General features: G+C 44.5%; 2 protein-coding genes across 5 annotated transcripts in view; one reads left to right on the top strand and one right to left on the bottom strand.

Moving 5' to 3' along the window:
- Positions 1-11780, top strand: part of akap11 (A kinase (PRKA) anchor protein 11) — a gene marked incomplete in the record, with an annotated part of 69526 nt that extends 57746 nt beyond the window's left edge. Inside the window, 4 exon segments of the mRNA XM_024262708.2 lie at positions 5149-5232; positions 7744-7790; positions 8114-8280; positions 9827-11780. Of these exon segments, the coding sequence (XP_024118476.1) occupies positions 5149-5232; positions 7744-7790; positions 8114-8280; positions 9827-10012 (484 nt within the window).
- A 5940-nt stretch (positions 11781-17720) lies between these two features.
- LOC112139873 (kinesin heavy chain) overlaps positions 17721-25557 on the bottom strand; it is a 65224-nt gene continuing 57387 nt past the window's right edge. For 2 of the 4 annotated variants that reach the window (XM_036211997.1, XM_024262710.2), the window contains 4 exons: positions 20590-20697; positions 20123-20339; positions 19864-20020; positions 17721-18572 (listed from right to left, as the gene is read on the bottom strand). In XM_036211997.1, the coding sequence (XP_036067890.1) occupies positions 19869-20020; positions 20123-20339; positions 20590-20697 (477 nt within the window). In that variant the 3' untranslated portion in view covers positions 17721-18572; positions 19864-19868. The remainder of the gene's footprint in view (positions 18573-19863; positions 20021-20122; positions 20340-20589; positions 20698-25557) is intronic. The other 2 variants (XM_036211998.1, XM_024262711.2) reach the window with 1 other exon arrangement.

The following is a 25557-nucleotide window of genomic DNA, read 5'->3' as shown; positions in this document are numbered from 1 at the left end:
CCATTAAGCTAAGACACGCTTCCAGCTGTTCGAGCCTGGACAGCAAGTCTGAGATCAGGCTACAGTTAACACAACGACCCTTGTCTTCACTAAATCAGGCGGGATCCTGACTAAACATATGACAAGTGGGGCAGGAAAGAGGGCTGGGAGCCGAAGAGGTAGGAGGCATCATGCTACAACAAGCGCTGGTTTACGCTCACCCAGAATAGCAGTCCAGGTTAAGAGGGCTTTCCGGGCTCGGTAGTCGCTGCTTGCCCAGTATTGGGCCGTCGTCCGCCGAAGTTTGGTGGTTAGCTGTGCTGGACTGGATGCTGCGCCACGGGCCGTGGATCGCTGCTTGCCAGGGTCTGTTTGCTAGCCACGCGGGGCCAGATCACGCCGGTCTCCACAAGCTAGCGAGCTCCGCCGTAGCGTGCTGAACCAAGGAGCTCTTGAGGTGTATGTGCTGGGAAATTAAGTGTTTACTAGAATGTTGTGTTATGCAGTTGGGTTTTTTAGACCCTTGTTGTAAGAGTGCATGCAATGGGATTTGTAAATCCTTTGAAGTGTCTAATGTGTGGGTTCGTTGGAGAGCGGAGTGTAGTATGCTAGCGAGCTCCGCTGTGGAGTAGCTGCCAGGGAAAGTGTGGGAGGAGGAAGAGGAGCATCCCTCATGTGGAGCATTCAGCCGTATTGGGGTCAGAGCTGCAGGAATGTGGACGTTTGGACGGATGATGAGTCTGATGATCATCTATCACTTTAGGCACACTAAAAAACATTTTTATAAAAAATACGAGTTATTTTCACAAGCTCATTTTCCTACCAGTAAATAAGACGACTGGATCTCTGAGGCTCCGCCCTTCGCTTCTTGTGGGTGCCTCTCGTTTCCTATCATTCTAGAGCCAGCCTCAGGACAAAAAAATTCATATGAAACTAAAATGAAAGTGAGTTGCCAGTTACCGCCTAGCTCCACGGAGAAAGTGGGTGTGTTTCTTAGCCTGGGGGCAGTGCTGGCAGCGCAGACTCTTCCCGGAAGGGGCTGCTCCTTCACGTTCATATGCATGAATGTGGGGGCCCACTGATTTTCATGGATTGGGAGGGGCCTTTGGCCTACAATGCAGGTTTTCAGAAGAATGCTCAGAGGTGCATGAACGGATCAAAACAGTTTTGGGGTTGTTTTTCATGAGGGATTATCATTGGAATACACTTGAAGTCCCCCTACAACAATTTTTTAAATTTTCTTTAAACATTCCCAGTGAGGTTTTAATTAGGACTGTGAAGTTTTTAACAAAAATTCCACATCCTAAATGTCTTAAAGAGACATTTTTCCTGTTGATCTGAAGCTTTCTTTTAAAAAGCAAAAAAAATAAAAATCCCTCTTTGTTGGCGTGGCTTATGGTGCTGAGCAGTGTAACCTCGCCCTTTAACCCCCCCAGACATACGAGTGAGACACAGACTTTGATAAGCCCATGAAAAAAAATGAAACTAAAATAAAACATGACCATTCAGGCTGCATTGCAGCAGCAGCACTAGGTGGAGCTCAGAACTAATGCTAGCACATGCTGATTGTTGAATTACTGTAGCCACGATGGGGAATGTAGCCACGAGGGGGCCCAAGCCAGGGTTTCATTGTGCCGGTCCCAAGCCCGGATAAATACAGAGGGTTGTGTCAGGAAGGGCATCCGACGTAAAATCTTGCCAAATCAAATATGCGAATCAGACCTACGATATCCATACCGGATCGGTCGAGGCCCGGGTTAACAACGACCGCCATCGGTGCTGTTCACCGACAGGGTGCCGGTGGAAATTGGACTACTGTTGGTGGAAGAAGGAGAGGAGGAAGGCGGGTTTGTAGGGAGAGAGAGAAGAGGAAAGTCACTAGTGTTGGACTGAGAGTTGGGACTTTGAATGTTGGAACTATGACAGGAAAGGGTAGAGAGTTAGTGGACATGATGCAGAGGAGAAAGGTAGACATACTGTGTGTCCAGGAGACCAGGTGGAAAGGTAGCAAGGCTAGAAGTTTAGGAGCAGGGTTCAAGTTGTTCTATCATGGTGGAGATGGGAAGAGAAATGGAGTAGGAGTTATCCTAAAGGAGGAGTTTGTTAGGAGTGTTGTGGAGGTAAAAAGAGTGTCAGATAGAGTGATGAGTCTGAAGATAGAAATGGAGGGTGTCATGTTCAATGTTGTTAGTGGGTATGCCCCACAGGTAGGATGTGAGCTGGAAGAGAAGGAGAAGTTCTGGTTGGATCTTGATGAAGTGATGATGAGCATCCCTGGAAATGAGAGAGTTGTCATTGGTGCAGATTTCAATGGTCATGTTGGTGCAGGAAACCGAGGTGATGAGGAGGTGATGGGCAGGTTTGGTATCCAGGAGAGGAATGTAGAAGGACAGATGGTGGTTGATTTTTCAAAAAAGATGGAAATGGCGATAGTGAATACATTCTTTGAGAAGAGACAGGAACATAGAGTGACCTATAAGAGCGGAGGTAGAAGCACACAGATAGACTACATCTTGTGTAGACGGTGTAATCTGAAGGAGATCAGTGACTGTAAAGTAGTGGTTGGTGAGAGTGTTTCCAGACAGCACAGGATGGTGGTGTGTAGAATGACTCTGGTGGTGAAGAAGATGAAGAAAGAGAGGGCAAAGGCAGAGAAGAGGACAAACTGGTGGAAGCTGAAAAAAGAAGATTGTTGCATGACTTTTAAGAAACAGTTGAAACAGGCTCTGGGTGGTCAGGAGGTACTCCCAGATGACTGGATAACTACAGCTAATGTGATCAGGGAGACAGGTAGGAGTGTACTTGGTGTGTCATCAGGAAAGAGAGTTGATAAGGAGACTTGGTGGTGGAATGAGGAGGTGCAGGAGTGTATACGGAGTAAGAGACTAGCTAAGAAGAAGTGGGACACTGAGAGGACTGAGGAGAGTAGACAGGAGTACAGGGAGATGCAGCGTAAGGTGAAAGTAGAGGTGTCAAAGGCCAAACAAAGAGCTTATGATGACTTGTACGCTAGGTTGGGTAGTAAGGAGGGAGAGACTGACCTGTACAGACTAGCAAGGCAGAGAGATCGAGATGGGAAGGACATGCAGCAGGTTAGGGTGATCAAGGATAGGAATGGTAATGTGGTGACAGGTGTCAGTGGTGTAATGGAAAGATGGAAAGAATACTTTGAAGAGTTGATGAATGAAGAGAATGAGAGAGAACAAAGAGTAGAAGAGGTGACGGTTGTGGAGCAGGAAGTAAGAAAGATTAGTAAAGGTGAAGTGAGAGGGGCTTTGAAGAGGATGAAGAGTGGAAAGGCTCTTGGTCCTGATGATATACCTGTGGAGGTATGGAAGTGTCTAGGAGAGATGGCAGTGGAGTTTTTGACCGGGTTGTTCAACAGGATCTTAGGTGGTGAGAAGATGCCTGAGGAATGGAGGAGAAGTGTGATGGTGCCCATTTTTAAGAATAAGGGAGATGTGCAGAGTTGTGGTAACTACAGAGGAATAAAGCTGATGAGCCATACAATGAAGGTGTGGGAAAGAGTAGTGGAAGCCAGACTAAGAGCAGAAGTGAACATTTGTGAGCAGCAGTATGGTTTCATGCCAAGAAAGAGCACTACAGATGCAACATTTGCTTTGAGGATGTTGATAGAGAAGTACAGAGAAGGTCAGAGAGAGCTCCACTGTGTCTTTGTAGATCTGGAGAAAGCTTATGACAGAGTGCCCAGAGAGGAACTATGGTATTGTATGAGGAAGTCTGGAGTGACAGAGAAGTATGTCCGAGCAGTGCAGGACATGTATGAGGGCTGTAAGACAGTGGTGAGGTGTGCTGTAGGGGTGACAGAGGAGTTCAAGGTGGAGGTGGGATTACATCAGGGATCAGCTCTGAGCCCCTTCCTGTTTGCAATGGTGATGGACAGACTGACAGATGAGGTTAGACAGGAATCACCATAATGTAACAAAAGTACAATATTTTGAGGAGATATACGTTTAACTTGAGCAAAATAATTAATGACAGTGATTATATTTGCAGCAGAAAGATGAATCAGGAGCAAATGAAAAAATGTCGTCTGAACAAGCTCTGTTGTGACACAGCAAGGGAAATGGGCGGGCCAAAGTCTCCCTGCCCTGCTCTATTCTGATGCACCCACATGCAGACGAAAAGATCCATCGTCTTTGTTTCCTCATCTGACTGAGCTAGAATATGGCTTTAAACTTTACGGTTTGATAGCTCTAATATCGCTCGCCATTTTTGTCGCTCTGCTAATGTTAGGTTGGGATTGTTAGGGGCTGTAAGCTAGCAGGAGAGAGTGTACAAAAAGGCATGATGGGATATCTGCAGAGTGGACTTCCATGACAACTCCATCCATCCATCCATCTTCTTGTCCGCTTCTTCCCGTTCGGGGTCGCGGGGGTGCCGGAGCCTATCCCGGCTACTGATGGGCGAAGGCGGGGTACACCCTGGACAGGTCGCCAGGCTGTCGCAGGGCCTCAATCACACACCCATTCTCTCTCACATGCACACCTAGGGGCAATTTAGAGTCACCAATTAACCTATGAAGCATGTTTTTGGACGGTGGGAGGAAGCCGGAGTCCCCGGTGAAAACCCACGCATGCATGGGGAGAACATGCGAACTCCACACAGAAAGGTCCCAGCCGGGATTCGAACCGGGGCCTTCTCGCTGTGAGGCGAGAGCGCTAACCACGGCGCCACCGTGCAGCCCCCATGACAACTCAGAGGTGGATTTCTAATGAACTCCTTCTGCCAGTCAGGACACAAAATGTGTACAATTAATGCAAATCCACAAAATGTTCAATTTCATTGAGGCTTGCTCTAAATGCTGGATTGAAACTCTAAAACAGTTCTGGTGCAGGTGTTTGTGGCTGGATGGAGAGCATTGATTGTAGACAAACTGGAATAGGTCTTGAGGTTGAGGAATTGACTGATGTTCTGCATGATGAGCTGCTCAAAGACCGGCAGGATGTCAGTGCCACAACTGTTTCTTCAGACACTGACAGCAAAACTGGGCCTCAGGACAGTTCAGACAGTGAAAGCTGATGGGTCTGCTGTCACTCATCATCTTTCCTCACACTCCTCCCCAAATGGTCCTCAGCCTGATTTGTAAACATGACATGCTGGTGGAGGTGAATGGGGAAACTGTGACCTTCTGCTTTTTCTCTGCAGTAATGGAAACAGCAGCAGCTGGAGTAGTCTGGGTCTGGAGGGGGAGATCTGTGAGGAGCGTCTGTCCTTCTCCCCGTCAGACAGGTAGGTCTGCCTGAAGAAACCTGCTGGAAAGAACTTTTTGCTGTTCAACCCAGACGAAATGGTGGTCATTGGTTCTGAACCTGAGAGAGGAAGGGTCCAATTTTACCTGTCAATCAACTGGATGAATGTTTGTGACATCGTGTGACATGATGCAGATCTTAGCTTTACCTTTTGATTTACATAAAGAACTACAGAGGACTGGAAATGCTGTCACCCTCACTGTGATGAGGTTTCAATCACGACAGAGCAGTTTTAAGATTCTTCATCGGCATCAAAGGAACAGAAAAGTCCAGTTTGATCACAGCTTGTGTTTCACATTCAACAGAGCTTTTTCAGCATTGATGACACATACTACCAACTTCTTACCGTTACACTGGAGTGTTGCATCACTTCCTCCATTCTCACACACATCCCTAGATCTGGAGAGCTCACTGTGGACTTGACGGCTGCCGCTCAGTCCTTCTCTCCTGTTCTCTCCTGCTGACCTTTGCTTCTCAATGATGAAATCTGGCAATTATGACCTTTCTCTTTTTCGTCTCGTTTCTCTCCCTGTTTCTACCTGTTGATCCTGAAGAAATAAAGCACAATGTTCTGTCATAAAATAAACATTTTTGATTAACTGTATAACATTAGTAATGTAAAGAAATGTCTATTCTAGTCTCCAGAGGCTCCTGAGCAGGGGTCACAAACCTTTTTGAAACTGAGAGCTACTTCATGGGTACTGAGTCATACCAAGGGCTACCAATTTGAAATTTGAAAACACATTTACTTAGTTAACCATTAGTTACACATTATTAATCATGCGATATAATGAATAATGATCCTCCTCTATGTAAAGACACTGATTTCTCACCATAATTATCAACAATGACAACAAGCTAGGGAACGATGATCAATATTCAGAACTTTATCTCAGTAATTGTTACATTTTCAGATGATCATTTACATTTCATGGGAAAATTGTCCAATTTTCACTATGTTGTACCATGTTTATCAATTTTGTAATGTTAAAGAAAATCCACTTACTCATTTTTAAACAAATCTTGTCACATTTTGAACCAATGACCAAATCTGCAGCATTTTTAACTAAATGAATGTTCTTTCAACTGGAGTAGGTCAGAGGTCGCCTAAACTTATGTACGGTTCATGTATCATCAACATATTTTTAAGAGGTTTTAATTTTTAAATCTGTGTAAATGGATGTGTAATAAAAAAAATAACAACGGAATAAAATGTAATTTTAGACGCAGCTCCATTGACTGTAGAAATACTGGACTTACTGATTGGTCAATTTATAACTCTAATAACTTGTGATAATGGAAAAAAATCTTTAAAAAAAAATTAGGATTAGAAAAAAGAAGTTAATCAGAAAGCAGCAGAGGAAGAATGATTATTCTGACGTATAAAATGACTGAGAAATAACTGTCTGTTTCTCAATGGAAGTCAATGGGACTTTGGCCTTTTTGGAGCCCAGTGGTACTTCCTATTTGGAACACGGAAGTAGGGGGGGGGGGGGTGTCAGTCCAGTTGTTATGTACAGTCAATGCGCAGCTCACAGGTGAGTTGTGCTATTTTTAGAAGAGACCTGCTCCAGAGGCTTCAGTCTTTTGAGTTTTTGATGTTTTCTGCTTCCACTGACCAGTTTTTACATTTAAAAAGATTCTCCTCAAGCTGTAGTACCCCATTAAATCAGTTATGATGGAATAGGTAAATATCTGAAATCTAAAATGAGAGGAGACTTAACATCCAGGATAGGGACTCTATAGGAACAGAGTAGTCATCTATGCTCACAAATATACTGTAGATTAGGGAGATATACCATTGTGGCTATATTATTTAAGTTCTATTGATAACATTGGAGCTACCAACAGGAGAAATGCTTCCATAACTCGTGTTCAGGAAAATTTATTAGTGGTAGTAGTAAACTGATGTATTAGTCAGCGATGGTTTCACTGCACCAACATGTGAGTAATGAAGTCATGATGGTTTCTGTACTCTAGTAATGTCATTTCTGAACTTTGAACTGCAATTCCTTATGTTACTCTGTTGCTAACAAAAGTAACTAAATTACAGTAATTATTACTTTGTAATGAATTACCCCCAACACTGCTGCTGGTGGGGTTTTAGCTCTCCCACATGGGCAAAGATGGAGCTGTAATGTGACAGCTGCTGTGTCAGATGCAGTTCCACCTTCAGATGAGAACAACTCCCTCTGAAGCCGTCTGAGTCTCCTCCGTGAAGCTGGAGAGGATCTGTGCCAGCATCCAACCAGGAGCAGAAGCTGCAGTGGGCGTGTCTATGTTCAGCTTTCCACCAGGGAAACGTCCCATGCAAACATTTGCTGTGCTAGGCCCGATGTTCATGTGGACTTCAGCGGCCCGCACCAACTCGCTGGAACAGTTCAGACTGTCAACTGAAAGAATAGTAGAGTGTCAGTAAAGCTGCTGAGGTCATGTGTCTGTGCACGCCGTTCCCCTCCTCAGTCTGTATGATGATGTGTGTCGTCCACAGTGACAATGGAGAGGAGAAGGAGGTGGACTTGAGGGAGGAGTCCAGTGGTGAGAAAACCTTCTGTCCCTAACCATGACTTCAGATGTAGCGGGTGGACCCCGGGTGGGGGGTGCTCATTAACTCTGTAACACCTGAGGCGTCGTCGGTGACGCGTAAACACAAAAAACCTGTAACCTGCTGTAACTTCCATCGAGCCGCTTTTCTCCTCCACAATCTGCTGGAATGACGTTGATGGGGTTAATGGTTGAAAAGTTCCAGTAAATCAGAGAACAAATACTGGAGCTCTGGTGTTACAGGGTTAAGAACGTTTGGAGTCCAGGTTGGAGGGGGAGGAGCTGTAGCTGACCTCTCATGTTGGTCTGTGCTGCAGGGACCCTCTGTGTGGACCCCCCTCCCAGAGCCACGCTCCTCGTGCTGAACTCCGAGGTGACCCAGCACCGGGGTGACCCCCAGCTCAGGAGCATGTTGCAGTGGGCGGCGGCCTCTGTGGCGGACGTGCCGCACATCCAGCTGTTCCCCGACAGAGAGCTGCAGCAGGTGAGCATCTCCATGTGCACACACCTGTGGAGGGGGGAGGGGAGGGGGGTCTTTCAGTCAATGATACACATGCATGTCAGGACAATGTTTGCTGTAATAACTATGTTACCACCAGGAGGGGGCAGGACTGAATGCAAACACATCACAACTTGATAAAGTGAACTTCATTCTCAAACACTTTAGTTTGAGTCGTCCACTATGGTTTCACTGAACCAGAATGTGAGTGATGAAGCCATGAGGGCTGATAAAGGAGTACTTCACAGCAATTGACTGTATCAGAGGACTGGACTGAGTGACCCCTCCCCCTTGCAGTTCAAACAGGAAGTACCTGCTGGTTCTAAGAAGCTAAAATCCCATAGACTTCAATAGAGAGATAAACAGCTGATCCTCAGGCATTCTATTGCTCTGATACATTTTTTAACTTAATAAGTTTTTTTTTCTTGATATTTTTTCTTTATCGCAAGTTATTCAAGTTATAAACTGTCCAATCAGGGGCCTCTGGTCACACGCAAGATGGCGCCAGAAAAACTCCCTATTCAGAAGTGCAAATTTTTACAACTTAAGTCGGTTGCGTGAAGCTGTAGAAAACGCTTTCAAAAATGACACTTTAAAAACTTTTCAGAACTCTCAGCTTCTAAGCTTAGAAATGTGAATAAACTGTCTAACAGTTTAGTGTGAAGATGAGCTTCAAATGGACAGAGAACTTTCATCGTTTTATTTCTTTCAAGTCAATATTAACAAGTGTTTGCACTTGTAAAATGACACAGTTTACCTCCAGAGAAAAAGCCGGAGAGATGCTGTTTTTTCTCTGTGAATCAGCTGATCGTGTAAGCGTCTGTATGTCAAAGTGAAAAAAGGTCAAAATCTTAAATCAGGAGTTCTGGTCGAAGAACTCCTGATTTTGGATACAAATGATGTTCTTTGGTGACCAGCTCCGGCAGGGGAGGGACTCCTGGTTATCAATTTTTTCTCTGTGGCCAGATTCTCTTGATTAAAAGTAGGCGGAGCCTACTGGCCCCCCACGTCCACTGTTTGATTGACAGATTTTGTGTAGCCTTCCAACAAGCTGACTCATAATTGTGAGTTGATATAAAAATGCTGACTCAGGCCGACTTGGACCAATCACCGTTCACTAACATTGTCTGGCTCCAACATGGCGATGTCTGTATCTGTATGTTGAAGCCAGAGATGAACCATTTTCTATGAATGGCATCAGACTCGCTCAGTCCAGTTCTCTGATACAGTCAGTGGTCACAGCTTGACTACCATATTGAACCCTCCGATCCATCCAGAAACACCATCTAAACTATAGGAAACTCCGGGCCTCGAGGGCCGCTGCGTCTGCATGATTTTTCAGATATCCAAGCCCTTCTCATGACTGATTACCTGATCCAGGTGTGTCCAGCCAGTTAGAACATGCCAGAGCAGGGGATGTAGGAAAGCATATCCAGGCCCTCTAGGCTTTGACTTGCTCTAAACCCTGAACTGCTGAGTCAGCAAACTGATCATGAAACATCAAATGAAGGGTAGCTCTGTGCCCCCCCAGCTGCCGGTTGTGGTGCAAAGGCTGCGAGAGAGGAGGTGGAAGGTTGGCGATCTGCTGCACTCGCTGCTGCGCTACTGTGAAGAAAGCCAGGTGCACCGACCCCTCCACACCAGAGAGGAGGAGCCACCGGAGGCAGCAGGGCTCCACCAACCCCCCCTCTTCAAGTGGTTGCTGGAGCACTCCTAAATGTCCACAGACCACACCCCCCCTCTGTTCGTTTACATCATTTGCTGCTTGTGCCCCCCTCCATCCCATCAACTCTAGTCCTGCCAAACTGCCCGGCAGTTTGCAGACAGACTGGTTGAAAGCTGCAGGTGACTGAAAGATTCAGCTGGCTGCCCCGCCCCCACCACAAGCTCAGGCAGAAGCGTGCTGCATTTAGTGTTTCAAGACAACCCCCCACTGTGATCACTCGTTTACACCCCGCTAACCTGCACTGTCTTCACCTGCTCACCCCGCCCCACCCTGCACTGCACACTTCTGGATAAATGCAAGTATTTCTTGATGTATTTTTGTGTTGGGACAGCAGGGGGCGCTGCAGCTGTAAGAACATCCTCAGAGAAGGTCAGTGTTGAGCTGTCTGCTGCAGAGTCCTTCCTGCTTTCCTCTTCTGCTGCCAAAATGGTGGAAGCCTGAAGGTGTTAGCTCTATGATGTTTACACAGTGTTTCTGTGCACGTGCACACTCATGCACCTCTGTGCAAAGGGTGGGAGCCTCCCCCTGCACTGGCTGACCCTCCTATGTTTTCCAGGGACCCATGCTCAGATTTCTGCAGCTTTATTAGATTCCTACTTGAACTACGAAATGAAAGGATCATTCCACAGGTCGACCTCTGACCCTATTGACCTCTGACCCTATTGACCTCTGACCCCATCGACCTCTGACCCTCTTGACCTCTGACCCTATTGACCTCTGACGCTCTTGACCTCTGACCCTATTGACCTCTGACCCCATCGACCTCTGACGCTCTTGACCTCTGACCCTATTGACCTCTGACCCCATCGACCTCTGACCCCATCGACCTCTGACCCTATTGACCTCTGACCCTATCGACCTCTGACCCCATCGACCTCTGACCCTATTGACCTCTGACCCTATCGACCTCTGACCCCATCGACCTCTGACCCTATTGACCTCTGACCCCATCGACCTCTGATCCCATCGACCTCTGACGCTATTGACCTCTGACCCCATCAACCTCTGACCCCATCGACCTCTGACCCTATTGACCTCTGACCCTATTGACCTCTGACCCCATCAACCTCTGACCCCATCGACCTCTGACGCTATTGACCTCTGACCCCATCGACCTCTGACCCTATTGACCTCTGACCCCATCGATCTCTGACTCTATCGACCTCTGAACCCATCGACCTCTGACCCTATCGACCCCTGACCCCATCGACCTCTGACCCCATCGATCTCTGACTCTATCGACCCCTGACCCCATCGACCTCTGACCCTGTCCTTTATGAGGATTCAGTCTGGTCCATTCTGTATGTGGGTATATCAGAGAAACAGTCATTTGGATCAATCATAAATCAGGACCCTTTTTGTTTTTTGCACAAGTTCTCTGGTTCAGTGGTGAACCATGAAGAAATGAAACTTCAGGAGGGATTGGGGGGGTTGGTTTACCTTAAAGGAATGTATAAAGGCCATTTGAAGCCCCCGCCTGCAGGCGTTCATCTGCTCCACATTCCCGTGCAGCGCCGTCATTTTGCTTGTGAAACTTGATTGTGACATGAACGTACTGTAAATCTGTAGGCTGCTGCTGTTCCAGTGCTGCTGTCTGCCCCGCCCCACCCTCCGTAACCTCCCGACCCCCCACACGCCCTCCGTCCCCGGCTTCCATCCGAAACCCTGAAGTAGATATTTAATAAAATGTGTGACCTGTCCTCTGCAGCCATGTTTCTGTTCATGCTTGTTGTGACAATAAAGCTTCTTGTGGTCCAAACTTTTCTTTTTAGTCTGAATTTGTTCTAACTCATTCATGGCTGGAAAACAAACTCTCAGCACCAAAAGACAGATCCATCTGCTTTACAGTGTGTGTATGTAAAGTGGACACCAGAGAGGGGGGTCTGATTAAGGCCGGATCTAGGCATGCTTTCGGCTTTTCCCTTCAGGGGTCGCCACAGCGAATCAGTTTCCTCCATCTAAAATGATTACCAGTCTGAACTAAGGCCAGATCTAGGCATGGGCAAGGTGAGGGAATGCCCCCCCAAATTTCAGGTCCTTCCCCCCCAAATGTGATGCCATGCAAACAATAAAAACAGAGCGCTCTCTGCTCTCTCTGGCTCCCATTTAAAGTAGCTGCAAGTGCTGATTGGTAGATCCAAAGGAGGGCGTGGCCTCTCGCTTCACTCGGATGCTCTTCTCTCACTCTGTCGCTCACGCGCACACAGGCTCAGCGGCAGAGACGCGGTTCTCAGCAGCAGAGCTATTTGAAGTTTTCTGCTGTTTGTCGCTGAAATGACTCCATTAACCGTCATTTGAACTCCTTCTTGTCCTCCATCTGTTGCTCTCTTTGTTGTAGTTTGGAGGAAAAAGCGAGAGTTGACAATGTTCAGGTTTCTGGTTGCTAAAGCTAGCGCTGTTTGTAGCAGTGAAGCTAACAGTACCGGAGCATTAGCTGTGTTTGAGATGACTCGTCTGCATGTCGGTGAGACCAGGCGGGGATGAAGGCGGACAGTGGGACTGAATGAGAACAGGAGGTTGGGGTTGTCTTTGACATTCTGTTGAATTTTAATATGCCTCTCCTCCTTAGTATAAACTTTAATATTATATTTTTTATATTTTTTAACAGATATAAAATAGCTGCTAGGTTAATTTAATGTCCAATGTCCCAGAGAAATAAATAACATCGAAATAAAAGTTAACTTTTAAAGGCAACAATAACATTTAACAGATTATTTGAAATCTTGTTCATTTTTACATCAGTGATTTACTATGTAGCCTGTTATCCTGATGTTGTTGAATAATATTTAGTGTACTGAGTAATTTATTGATTGTTTATTTAAGACAGGGACAGCATACATTGATAAAACATTTAAAAATGCAAAAATAAAAGGTTATAGCCTTTTAAGCTAATTTCCATCTTTAGTCCCTTAGAAAAATAAAAAAAGTTGATCTGTACTAAAAGAACAAATTAAATCAATACAGAAAGGATACAAGACAACAGCAGAAACAACAGATGGAGTTGTCAATTAAAAAAAAAAAAACAACAGACGTAGAAGCAATTATTAAGAAAAAAGTAGAAAAAAGTAAACAATAGGTAAATAGACGTGACAGAAAAACAAAAACATAACAAAAAGACGATAAAAACCAAAGCAAAAAAACTGTTTATACAGAGCTGTGGTGTCAGTTTTGATTGTTCAAGTGTGAGATGTTCTGTAGGAGAACACATCCTGACTGAAGGCTCTTTTCTTGGGGGAACAGTGAAACTGATCTAGCAGCCCTGTTTGTGGTTTTTGTGATAAATGTCTGTAAAGGAGGAGGGGCCAGGCCATGAAGAATTTGTTAATTACAATTGAGTCATTGTATTTGACATAATTATCCCACTCCAGCAGGTTGTGTTTTCTCAGTAAATGACAGTGATGGTGGGCTTTGGACTTTCTGTCTAATACTTTCAGAGCTTGTTTGTGGAGAGTTTTGATGGTTTTAGAGTTGGTATGTTGGCTGATGCTCAGCTGGTTGAGCAATAATAAGTGTGACATGAACATTGCATCAAAATACAGTTTAGCTGACTCTAGGGTTCAGTTGTTCCTGATATATCTGGAATTGGATAAGTTAAACTTAATTTTGTTATGAGTTTAGTATTTTCAAGTTAAGAATCTAGTGAAAATAAGAAAAGATTCAACAAATTACCAAAACTACACAACAGGATTTCAGATGCTGGATTTGAACCCATTTCCTTCTGCTGAAAATAAATTCTGTTATCACAAAATATTTTTTTTTACAGTTTTTAAACAGGAATCAAACGTTTCTGCATAACAGTTTGATAGTTTGGTACACTGATGACTACAAAAATCTATTTTTTATCATCTTCTACAAAGAAAGCATGTTGGCTGTTCTAATAGTTTAAACAGTTTAGTATTTATAAACTAAATTGAAATAAAAAAGGTGACAAAAATACACACAATAAATCATTAAAAGACAAAAAACCCGAAGATAATAAATAGCTAAATAGAAGATTAAAATAAATAAATAAAAAGCAACAAAAAATACATAACATATATTTTAAGGAAAAAAAACAAATATAAACTCTAAATCAAATAAATAAAAATGACTCAAAATAAGTGATAAATAATTAAAAAAGATATTCTAAAAAAGACCAAAAAGAGATGGATAAGCAGACATATTTCTGATCCGGATGTCAGCTGGACGAGGAAGTGAAGATCTTCATGGACAGAACTTCCTCCAAAATCCTGATTCTTTCTCCTTCCAGTTCACCAAAGACTCTTTTAGCTAATTCTCCAATGTTTATTGACTGTGATCAATACATTCAATCATTGGTTTCTCAGAGTTCTTGATAAAATAATCAAAGCTAACATCAAAATGCTCTTTCATTGATTTACAATCCTTTCCAACTGCGGTCAAATGAGCCGCCGTTCACATTTCCGTGGTCACATCAAGAAGCTCCGTGGAGTCTGGTGGAGATTTTCCAGCGTTCTCAGTCCTGCTACCGTAAGTATTGGATGAAACTCACACCAAAAATCCAGTGATGCTGATTTGACCACAGAAATGTGAACGGCGGCTCATTTGACTGCAGTCAATGTGAAGATACCATCTTCTCTTCTCCAGAACCTGAACTAGACACTAGGAACAGATGAGGGTTTAGTGCATGTGCAGCAGAGCTGTTGATGGGAAGAAGATCATTCATTCAAACAGAGAATGTCCAAGACAGTTTGATTGATTTGAAAGGAGAAATACTTGGAAATGCAAAAACTAAATGATTTCTTATTAGTTTGTTCTCTTTCAGAAGAAAAATGACACACAGACATGTTAAAAACTCTAAAAACAGGATTTTTATCAGAGGGGGACTTCTTGGGCTTTTTTTTACACCGCAACCACTAAGTATCCCCAAACTTGCCCCCCCAATATTCTGATTGCACCCCCAACAAAGGCTGGCTAGATCTGGCCCTGGGTTTGATCGAGGTTTCATTTTTTTTTTTTTTTTTTTTTTTTAACTTGTCCTGTCCAACAGCTGAGCAAACAGACCTGAGCTGAGAGCCTCTAGTGTTGGTCAGATTTTACTGTCATAACAGAATTTCCCCATTGTGGGAGTAATAAAGGATTTTTGATTGATTGATTATTGAGTTTATTGAGTTCAAACCCCTGTTGTATTTCATGCTAAACTTTATTTATATTATCAATAATAATAATTGCTTTTTTCAAAGCGCAGGTTTTTATCTGCTCCTGGTCCATCACGATTTGATTAAAGAAATACTCAGAAACAGTTTGAATCTTAAATTATTTTATTTCTGTCCTTCATCATCAGAGAAATGCAAAAAGAACATGTTAAAACACCAACAAAAATGTTTTCATTGGAGTGAGTCTTTAGTGTGGTCCTGTTTCTTAAAGCATAATATATATGCATCCACCAGAGGGCACTGTTTTGTGTTGTTATTTAGGTGAGTGAATAATGGGGCATTGATCCAGAGGTGTGAGCAGTTGATTCTTCTCCAGACTGTAGCACCAGTTCCGCAGACACTGAACATGTTTCAGACTATTTCTACTCTTTGATCATTTCTGACTCGGTGTTCAACATACTAACCACAAAAGACTAGGTAGTGCCCCGTCCCTGGTCCTGCAGGAGCTATTCTGACAGCTTTTAGACTGTCCCCTCTATTCTGAAAGTGGAAAAGGTTTTAACTTGGGGATTTGAGCAGGGACAGCTGTTGACTTCTTCTTCATCAGGGTTACTCTCACACAGCAAGTTGTTGACCCACTCATGTCAAAGGACACGTGCTGGCCCTCATCTTCTATATGTTTTTGAAAAATTCTTCATTGAAAAAAATTAAAATAAAAAATGGGCAACATAGTAAAAGCCAGAATTCCCCACAGATCGGTCCTAGGTCCTTTACTTTTCAGTTTGTTTATCATTTGCAAAGTTTCTAAAATAATTCAGTTTCTTTTGTCTGCAGATGACAAACTGCAGACAAAACCCATTCAGGACCCACCTGTTCTGTCCACTTTTAAACCATATGGGGCCCACTTGGCCTTGCTGGCTGGGATAAAACAAAAATGTAATACCTAATGTTGTCCACGTTAACATATGCAGAATGAGATAAACAGCATTTCTTGGAGTTATACTGGACGAAAAGTTCAAAGGAAAACTTCCATTAATGATTCCTGAAAAAAATTGTGAACACATTGGAATTCTACACAGAGAAAGAGATTTAGTCACTCTACCAGGAGCCACATTGCTGCTGGTGGTCATAGGTTGGCATCAGTGTTTGTCAGCAGAGCCTCCATCAGTGAGTGAGTGTGACTGTAAAGCCCTTTAGGCCATCTAAGAAGAGAGGAAAGCATGATCTAAGTCTACGAGTTCTCGCCTCTTGAGTACCAACCAACATGATCTTTTCTCAAACCGAGCTTCAGGTTTTTTCTTCAACAGCACAAACATGACTACTCACTTCATTCAGAGATCAGTGTTTTACCATAATATTATGTTGTAGATCTGCAGCCTGACAGTCAGTAGACCTGCAGGATCACAGCTAATCAGATTGGGCAGCTTCAGAATCTAAGTGATCTGGACTAAGAACTAAGGAACCGAAGTTTTCTCAAGGAACTGTTGCTGTTGTTCATGTGCATTCACTTCCAAACATTCTGGATTATTAGAACCCATCAAGTCAGTCCAGAGTAATCCTGTGCAGCCAAATTGTTTAAACTGTTTCATAAAACTAGTTTATTCTAGTGAGCAGCAGAAACTGGAACGCCGTGTTTTGATGGAAATTCCAAGAAACGCTTCCAGCTATTTTCGAGGGGCTTACCTTATAAAAACTGCCATTTTTTTTAACTTAATCTTTATTAGGTTTTTTCATATTAAAACAAAATAAGAAGACCATTAAACAAACACTTTGAGCATACAGAATTGACAATCGTACAAACTTTGTTTTATATGGATATCTTAAAATCGTCCAGCGATGAAGCACACAACATAATGAACGTGACCCGTACTTATTTGGTTTAGTGAGTGCAGCGATGTTACACTTCTCTAGTTATTTCGTTCCATGTTTAAAAACCAGTTTTTCCCAATATTCTGTGTATTTCTTTTGTTGCCAATCTAAAAGCTGCCATTTTTACCCCCTAAGGAAGGTGTCCAGATACGTTTGCTGCACCTCCACCTGGTGGCCTGATGAGGAACTGAAGTTTACAGTCTCTGGATGATTTGAAGGCAGCACAAGATCATGTGAACATTTTTTTTTAAACTCCAGGTTTTGCAGAAGCAAAATAATGAATACATTTTTATTCATAAAAAAACACATTCTGTAAAAGTCTGTTGTGGGAAACACATTTTTTCTAAGGTTTAAATCCATGTTAAACGGATTTGCGCTGCGAGGCCTCACTGAGATAAATGTGTATGCTAAGACGAGGAATAACAGGAGGAGGGATGAGAACTGTCTGCAGATACACAATGTGTATGGAATCAGTTAAATGAGGTGTACTTTTATGGTTTAAAGAATGAGACCAGTAGGCTCTTTCAAGCTTCTTTTAGCTTCAAACAACATTTGATCTGCTTTTTTACAAAAGAGCCACTTAAAAGAAAAATGTTAAAATGCAACACAACCTAAATGTTAAGACTGTAAAAGTTCAGTTCAGTGACTCATTTGAATCTCGAGTGAACCTCATCCTGATCCATTTCTATTCACAAAGTGGAATCTTTTTTAAAAAATCATTGTTATTTTAATCGACTTTTATTTAAAACAGGCAAATGAGAACATGTCCTTCACAATAAAACACAGTCTTTTCAGCAAAAGAGCGTCTACAAAGAACAACACGACCCGTAAACAGATGCAGCCAAGAATACACAAACCGTACAAAGGAAAGCTCCTGTGATGCTCCTGATGAAGGGTAGGTCAGCATCGCTTCAGCCCCACCTCTTCTGCAGGAATGAAAACTAAACAATGAAGGGATGATTCTCTCCTGTGGAAACAGCCTGTTGGAGTCTTTGTTCTTAGTCCTGACGAAATTTCACACGTGGAATGTTTCAGTTGCAGTATTGGTTCTTCATGTAGACAATTTGGATCAATTATTTCACGTTGTTGAAAACAAACTCTAATTTGGAGGCTGAGGTTATATCATTGTTCAGACAAAAGAATGACTTAAAAATCCTTTTATAACAGTTAATAAGAGAGCAGGTCTGTCGTGTCTGTTCTGTTAAGAAGTATTTTATTCTTGTTTTCTTCTACTCTAAATGTGCTTCTTTGTCCTTTGTTATAATATTTGAATCTTCTAAAATTGTTTACTTTTTGAATCATTGCACATAAAGGCCAGTTCGCTCTGTAAACAACAATAAATAACAGTCTCAAAGAAGACAGACAGTGTTTTTTGTTTTGCATGCTTGTGCTGGTGATCTCATCCCTTCAGGTCTTCTTACCAACCTGCTGCTGCAGACAGAAACAGACTCCCTGACAGCAGGAGATCAAACAGCAGTGAGCAGAAACACTCCTGGAAACCTGATGTTCTGTTCCAGGACAGAGAATGTTCTCCGTGATGGGAAACAGATCCGGGTTCAGCACACTACCTGTCAAGAAGAGAAGGTAGAATGTCATCAAAGTGACTGTTTTTTTTTTACAGGAAAGGCTAAAGACCCTGTGACTGCTGTTAGCTTTTCTTAGTTAACTCAAATACTCTGAGCCTAATGATGCACTTTTGTTTCCTGAAGTGGAGTTGTAATGGAAAAGGTTTGACAGTCATTTTGTTTTGGGTTGTTTGTTGCATTAGAACAGTTCATGTTTTCAGAGAGTATTCATGCAGGATGTGATAGAAGGCCCAACACAGGAAGAAGGTTTTAGGCTCAGCAGGTAACTCTGTCCTTAACAGCCATTTGACAACTTGTAAGCAGGAGTGAACTAAAGCATCAAAGGAAAGTGTTGCATCATCTGTGGAACCACATCACAGTCCACTAACACCATGACAAACAGAGTATAATAAGAAAGATGCTTTGCTCCTCTGAATCCTCCACACTCACCATCCATCAGGGCAGGGCGATATGGCCCAAAACAAAAATCTTTGATTTTCTTTGCTCAAACACAAAGTGCAACTAAACAGAAGCTGTAGAAGAGTTTGCGGATCTGTGCAGCAGGTGAACTAGCTTAAGCATTTCATAAAGAGAAACACTGCACACACTCCATCGAGTTTGCTGTGGTCCCGTTTTGGTAACAAACGCCTTCAGAAATATGTGCAACATTGTTGCATAATTGTGTGTAATACTGATCAGTATGGAGCACCAAATGAGAGTGTGTCTGTGTTGCTGAGGTCAGTGTCACCCCGGGCTTACACCGCTAGCGTCAAGGCTCCGTGAACGCCTGCAGTGGAAGTTTCTCTCGCACTTTTAATGTTACGAAAAGACTGCGGCGCACGCAACGGAGCCGTGACGCTGGCGGTGTAAGCGAGGGATAAGGGTTAGGACCTCACAAAAGCAGATCCTCCAGCAGCCACATTCCAGCTGAGGAATCAGTGTCCCTCCTGCAAAGCAAGAGTCGCTCTGCATGTCAAACTGACCTGTCTCTGTCTCTCTGTCTGTCTGTGTCTCCATGTCTGCTCAGAAATGCCAGCAGGCTGTATAGCATGTATAGAGAGGAGAAGGCCACAGTTCAGGAGGCGTTCCTGCCAGACATGGTCGCACTGACTGGAACTACTGGACTCCCTGACTAAGCTCAGCTGCCTCAAGGTCGGATCATTTTGATTGAAACAAAATTGAGCATCCTTACAAAAGACAGCACAAGGATCACAACCAAAGGATAGGCTCCGTTTAGTCTGTTTAGACAATGCATCAGCAGATTAGCGTGGTGGTGGAACCTTCTGAAGCTCACCTGCTTTAGCTCTGATTGGGGAGTTTTGGGTCGGGTTGCTGTTGGGGGGTGTGATGGCCCTGCTTAGATGCTCGACTGCCACTCCTTATGGTCATTCTTGAGGCTGAAGATGAGGACAGCTGCTTATGATAATGATGGCCGGCTCGAATCGGCTTAGCTGAAGAAACGAAAAAGAAGCCGTTGTGATATTAACGTTTCAATAAACATTTTAATCAGACTCGTTTGGACCCTTTCATGTTCTGGGATCAGCTTTTCTTACCGATCTGAGCAGATTGTCCTCTTTTGGAGACGCTTGTGGATCGGACCACGTCTTTGATGTGCTCCACTTCCTGCTGGTATCGTTTGCGGTCCCTCAAAGCCGACTCCCTGGCTTTATTCAGAGCAGTCTCCAGAGCTTTCACTCGTTCAGCTGTGGCACGCAACCGCCGTTCCAACTTGGGCAGCTCACATCGAAGGTCTGCATTATCCCGAACCAGCTGAAGAAAACAACTGATCACTGATGGGTAAAACCTGAATCCAGTCCTAAAGCCACAAACTCAGCAGCATCCTGCTGTGATGAGGCTTTAAGCATGTGAGAAGAGATGCAACCAATAAAACATCATAAAATCATTTCAAAATGAGATAAGTTGATAATCCATCTTGGAATGAATGGGACATGCAGGAATGTGAAATGGTGCTAAAGATGGGAAGTTCTGTTAAGGAGTTTTCAGTTGTGTTGGGACATACCTGCTTGTGGACCTTCCCCAGCTGTTCCAGGTTGTTCTCTAAGAAGATGATCCTCTGTCTCTGGGCCAAACTGCCTCCAGCCTCGATGCTGTCATTGTCGGAATCCTGCTTTCAAAGAAAGAAGAAAAACGTTTTACACTAGTGTTTACAGCACAACACATAAATGAGGAAGCAACTAGAACAGAATTGAATAGATAAACCTCAGAACACCCTCTGCTCTTCACTCTATGTTGCATTTGCTATCAGCTTTGATGGATGGACAGATGGATGGATGGACGGACGGACGGATGGATGGACGGACGGATGGATGGATGGATGGACGGACGGACGGACGGACGGATGGAGGGATGGAGGGATGGAGGGATGGATAGATGGATGCTTTATTAATCCCAAGGGAAATTATGGGCTTTGCTGTCCTAAAAGTGTCATAGCTGCACTCCTTCCTCATCCTCAGGCTGTTGGGAGCTAATCAAGTGATGAGGGACACCTGTTTACCTCCCTTTATTAGGAGCTGCTGCCCTCCAGTCTCTGTCAGTTTGTCACAAGCCTTCCATGGAGTGACAACCATTGTTCATGTGAACTATTTTTGCTGTCTCCAAAAAACCCCTGCACTGCACTGCACTGCACTGCACTGCACTGCACTGCACTGCACTGCACTGCACTGCACTGGAACTTTTAAAACTACGAGTCTTGCCCCAGCACCTGTACCTCCTGCCGTTTCCTCTTCCTACCTGGACAGCCTGAAGGACATCCTCCTGCACCACCCTCTACGTCAGCCCTCTGCTGTGCACTCCCTCCATCTCCTCGTTGGCCCCCTCTGTTGATCTTCGTTCATGACCTTTCACCACCAAGTAAGATCTACACCTGTACCTGTCTGATTACAAGTGCCTCTCCTGCCTGCGTTCCTAACAGCTCTCCTTCCTTAGTGCCTGAGCGCCCCCCGCTGACTGAAGGCTGTCTCTCCCGAGTTCCTGGTCCTGCCTGAGCCAAATAAACACTTTAAATACTTACTCCGTGCCTGTGTTTATTGGGGTCCAAGTACAAATCCCTTCAGTACAAACTGACCACAATGGACCCCAATCAGGCTATGGAATGGAAGGCTCAGGTAGAAGACACTATGAACGCTCACACGGCAAATTTCACGCAGTTAAACAGGAGTATCAATGAAATAATGCAAAAGCTAAACCAACTAACAGTACTGCCCCCACCAACTGACATGTCTCCCCCTCCTCTTGCTAATGCTTCTCAAGCTATTCCTGCTGATCCACAAATACCTGCACCTGAGAGATTTTCTGGAGAACCCCAACATTGTCGTGTGTTTCTATTTCAATGCTCCATGCAGTTTTCTTTGAAGCCATCCTCTTTTCCCACTGAAAGGTCCAAGGTGGCCTATGTGATATCCCTTTTGTCTGGTGAAGCAGCCCAGTGGGGAATAGCAGAGTGGGAGACGAACTCTGTTTCCTGTTCTTCGTTTGAAAGTTTTTCCACCGAGCTACGAAGAGTTTTTGATCCAGTTAACCCTTCAGAAGAGGCTGGCATCCGACTCCCATGCATCAAGCAAGGTAATCGCTCTGTGGACCGTTATGCTATTGAATTTCGCACCCTAGCGGCTAACACTAAATGGAATGAATCTGCCCTTTTTGATGTTTTTTATCAAGGGCTATCCGAGAGAGTGAAGGACATTTTATCCACTCTGGCACGTCCTCTCTCCCTGAATGAATTGATCATTCAGGCCTCACGCATCGACAGACGTCTCCATGAAAGACACCATGAGCGAGGAGTAAGGGCTCAAGACCACAAAGGCACCAGAGCTAATTTTTTTTCTCTGTCCAGGGTTCCTGTTAGGACTTTAGAAACCAGAGTTCCTGTGGAGCAGGAGGAGCCAATGCAGCTTGGACGCACTCGTCTCTCTGATAAGGAACGTCAGAGGAGGCTGACACAAGGGCTCTGCTTCTTCTGTGGAGAGAAAGGCCACCTGGTGAGAACCTGTCCAGTAAAAGGAGGGGCTCAGCAGGAATAGGGAGGTCGCTGCTGAGCCGAGCCCTGTTGGAACCAAAAACCTCCCATCAATCCACTCAAGCAATTCTTCATATTGACGGCAGGTCAGTGACTCAACCTGTATTTATTGATTCTGGGGCAGACTCTGAATTTATGGACAAGGATTTCGCAACACGACTTGGTGTTAAACTGAGTCCTCAAGACAGGATCATCCAAGTCAAAGCCATAGACAATCATGTGATTTCACGAAGCACCTTCACCACGGAGCCATTAAGACTTCAAATAGGTAATCATCATGAAACCCTGTCTTTTCATGTCATAACATCTCCTGAACATCCTTTGATATTGGGCTACTCTTGGCTTATGCGACACAACCCCCACGTTGACTGGAGTTCAGGAGAGGTTTTGGGTTGGGGTTCATCCTGTCCATCCAAGTGTCTAAGAGCAGCTAAACCAGGTCACAGAGATGTACCCGTCTCCTCTGCAGAGGAATACCCAGATTTGTCAAAGGTTCCTGTGGTCTACCACGACCTGAAGGAGGTCTTCAGTAAAACCAGGGCAACCTCCTTACCACCTCACAGACCTTACGACTGCGTTATTGATTTATTGCCAGGAACCACTCCACCTCGAGGGCGTCTATATTCCCTTTCTAGTCCAGAACAACAGGCCATGCAAGAATACATTGAGGATGCTCTAGCTTCTGGTCTCATTCGTCCCTCCTCCTCACCTGCCGGAGCAGGTTTCTTTTTTGTCAAGAAAAAAGACGGGGGTCTACGTCCATGCATTGACTACAGAGGGTTGAACCAAATAACAATAAAGAACAGATACCCACTTCCTCTAATATCCTCTGCTTTTGAACTTCTTCAAGGGGCATGCATATTCTCAAAACTCGACCTCAGAAATGCATACCATCTGATCAGAGTACGCGAGGGAGATGAATGGAAGACCGCTTTCAACACAACAGGTCATTATGAGTATCTTGTGATGCCATTTGGTCTTACAAATGCCCCGGCCATATTCCAAAACATGGTCAATGATGTTTTGGGGGACATGGTAAATAAATTCGTGTTTGTCTATCTCGATGATATTTTGATTTTCTCCCGGTCAGAGACTGAACATATCCAGCATGTGCGGCAAGTCTTGCAGAGACTTCTGCAAAACAAACTTTTTGTAAAGGCTGAGAAATGTGAGTTTCACACTCCCACCACATCTTTTCTGGGACTCCTGGTGGCCAAAGACAAGATCATGATGGATCCTAGAAAGACTGACGCAGTATTGGAGTGGCCAGTTCCCACATCAAGAAAGCAATTACAACGATTTTTGGGGTTTGCTAACTTTTACAGACGTTTTATTAAGGGTTACAGTCAAGTGGCTGCTCCCCTTCATGCTCTCACCTCTTCAAAATGTACATTTACCTGGTCGGCTGCTGCTACTTATGCCTTTACAGAGCTCAAACGAAGATTCACCACTGCGCCCATCCTCACCATGCCTGATCCTGCCCGACAGTTCATCGTGGAAGTGGATGCTTCGGAGGTCGGAGTGGGTGCAGTCCTCTCACAAAGGTCAGAGACAGATCACAGAGTCCACCCATGTGCTTTTTTCTCTCGTCGTTTATCTCCAGCAGAGAGGAACTATGATGTTGGTGACCGGGAGCTGCTGGCCATCAAGCTGGCCCTGGAAGAGTGGAGACATTGGCTGGAGGGGAGCTCCCAACCCTTCATTGTTTTCACAGACCACAGAAACTTGGAGTATCTTCGCACGGCTAAACGCCTTAATCCTCGTCAAGCCCGTTGGTCCATGTTCTTTACCAGGTTTGACTTCACTCTGTCCTACCGTCCTGGTTCTAAGAACACAAAGGCTGATGCCTTGTCTCGTCTATATGACGGAGAACAGTATCCATCTGAACCTGAGCGTATTCTTCCGTCATCTGTCCGTATTGCCTTGATGAACACTGAAATTGAAAAAGAAGTTTTGAATGCCACTGCACATCTACCCACTCCCTCAGCCTGTCCACAAGACAGCCTGTTTGTTCCAGACAACCTCCGATCCAAAGTTATACAATGGTGTCATGCTTCACATCTTTATTGCCATCCAGGGGTTCGTCGTACCCTTTCTGTTGTGCAGCGGCGGTTCTGGTGGCCCACCCTACAACAGGATGTAAAAGACTATGTGGCTGCTTGTCCTGAGTGTATGCAGTCAAAAACTGAGAGACGACATCCAGCAGGACTTCTGCACCCATTGCCTGTGCCCAAAAGGCCATGGTCTCACATAAGTATGGACTTCATCACCGGTCTTCCCTCTTCTGCAGGTAACACCACCATTCTTACTGTGGTTGACCGTTTCTCTAAGATGGCCCATTTCATTCCGCTCCCAAAACTACCATCTGCCAAGGAAATGGCTGAGATACTCATCCAACACATATTAAGACTGCATGGTTTCCCCAGAGACATTGTTTCCGACCGAGGGCCCCAATTCATCGCCAGGTTTTGGGCTGAGTTCTGTCGCCTACTTGGAGTCATAGTGAGTTTGTCGTCCGGGTTCCATCCTCAATCTAACGGCCAATCTGAACGTCTGAATCAGCAGTTGGAGACCGGACTACGTATACTGTGCTCCCAAGATCCCTCCTCTTGGGCTCAGAATGTGGTCTGGGTTGAGTACGCCCACAACTCCTTGCCACTGGCTTGTCTCCCTTCCAGGTGGTCTACGGTTTCCAGCCACCGGTGTTTGATGTGCTCGAGAAGGACGTGGCGGTCCCATCAGCAGACGCTTCAGTCCGAAGGTGTCATCGTGCCTGGAGACAGGCCAGACAAGTGTTGCTCCGGACTGTTCAAGGCTACAAAGAATCTGCGGATAAAAGACGCACTCAGGCTCCCAGGTACAGAGTCGGACAAAAGGTGTGGTTGTCAACTAAAGATTTACCCTTACGCTTGGACAACAGGAAGTTGGCTCCAAGGTTTGTGGGTCCCTTCC

The sequence above is a fragment of the Oryzias melastigma genome, linkage group LG5, assembly GCF_002922805.2.
Source record: "Oryzias melastigma strain HK-1 linkage group LG5, ASM292280v2, whole genome shotgun sequence".
Classification (NCBI taxonomy): domain Eukaryota; kingdom Metazoa; phylum Chordata; class Actinopteri; order Beloniformes; family Adrianichthyidae; genus Oryzias; species Oryzias melastigma.
This window is presented reverse-complemented; position numbering and strand designations above follow the sequence as displayed.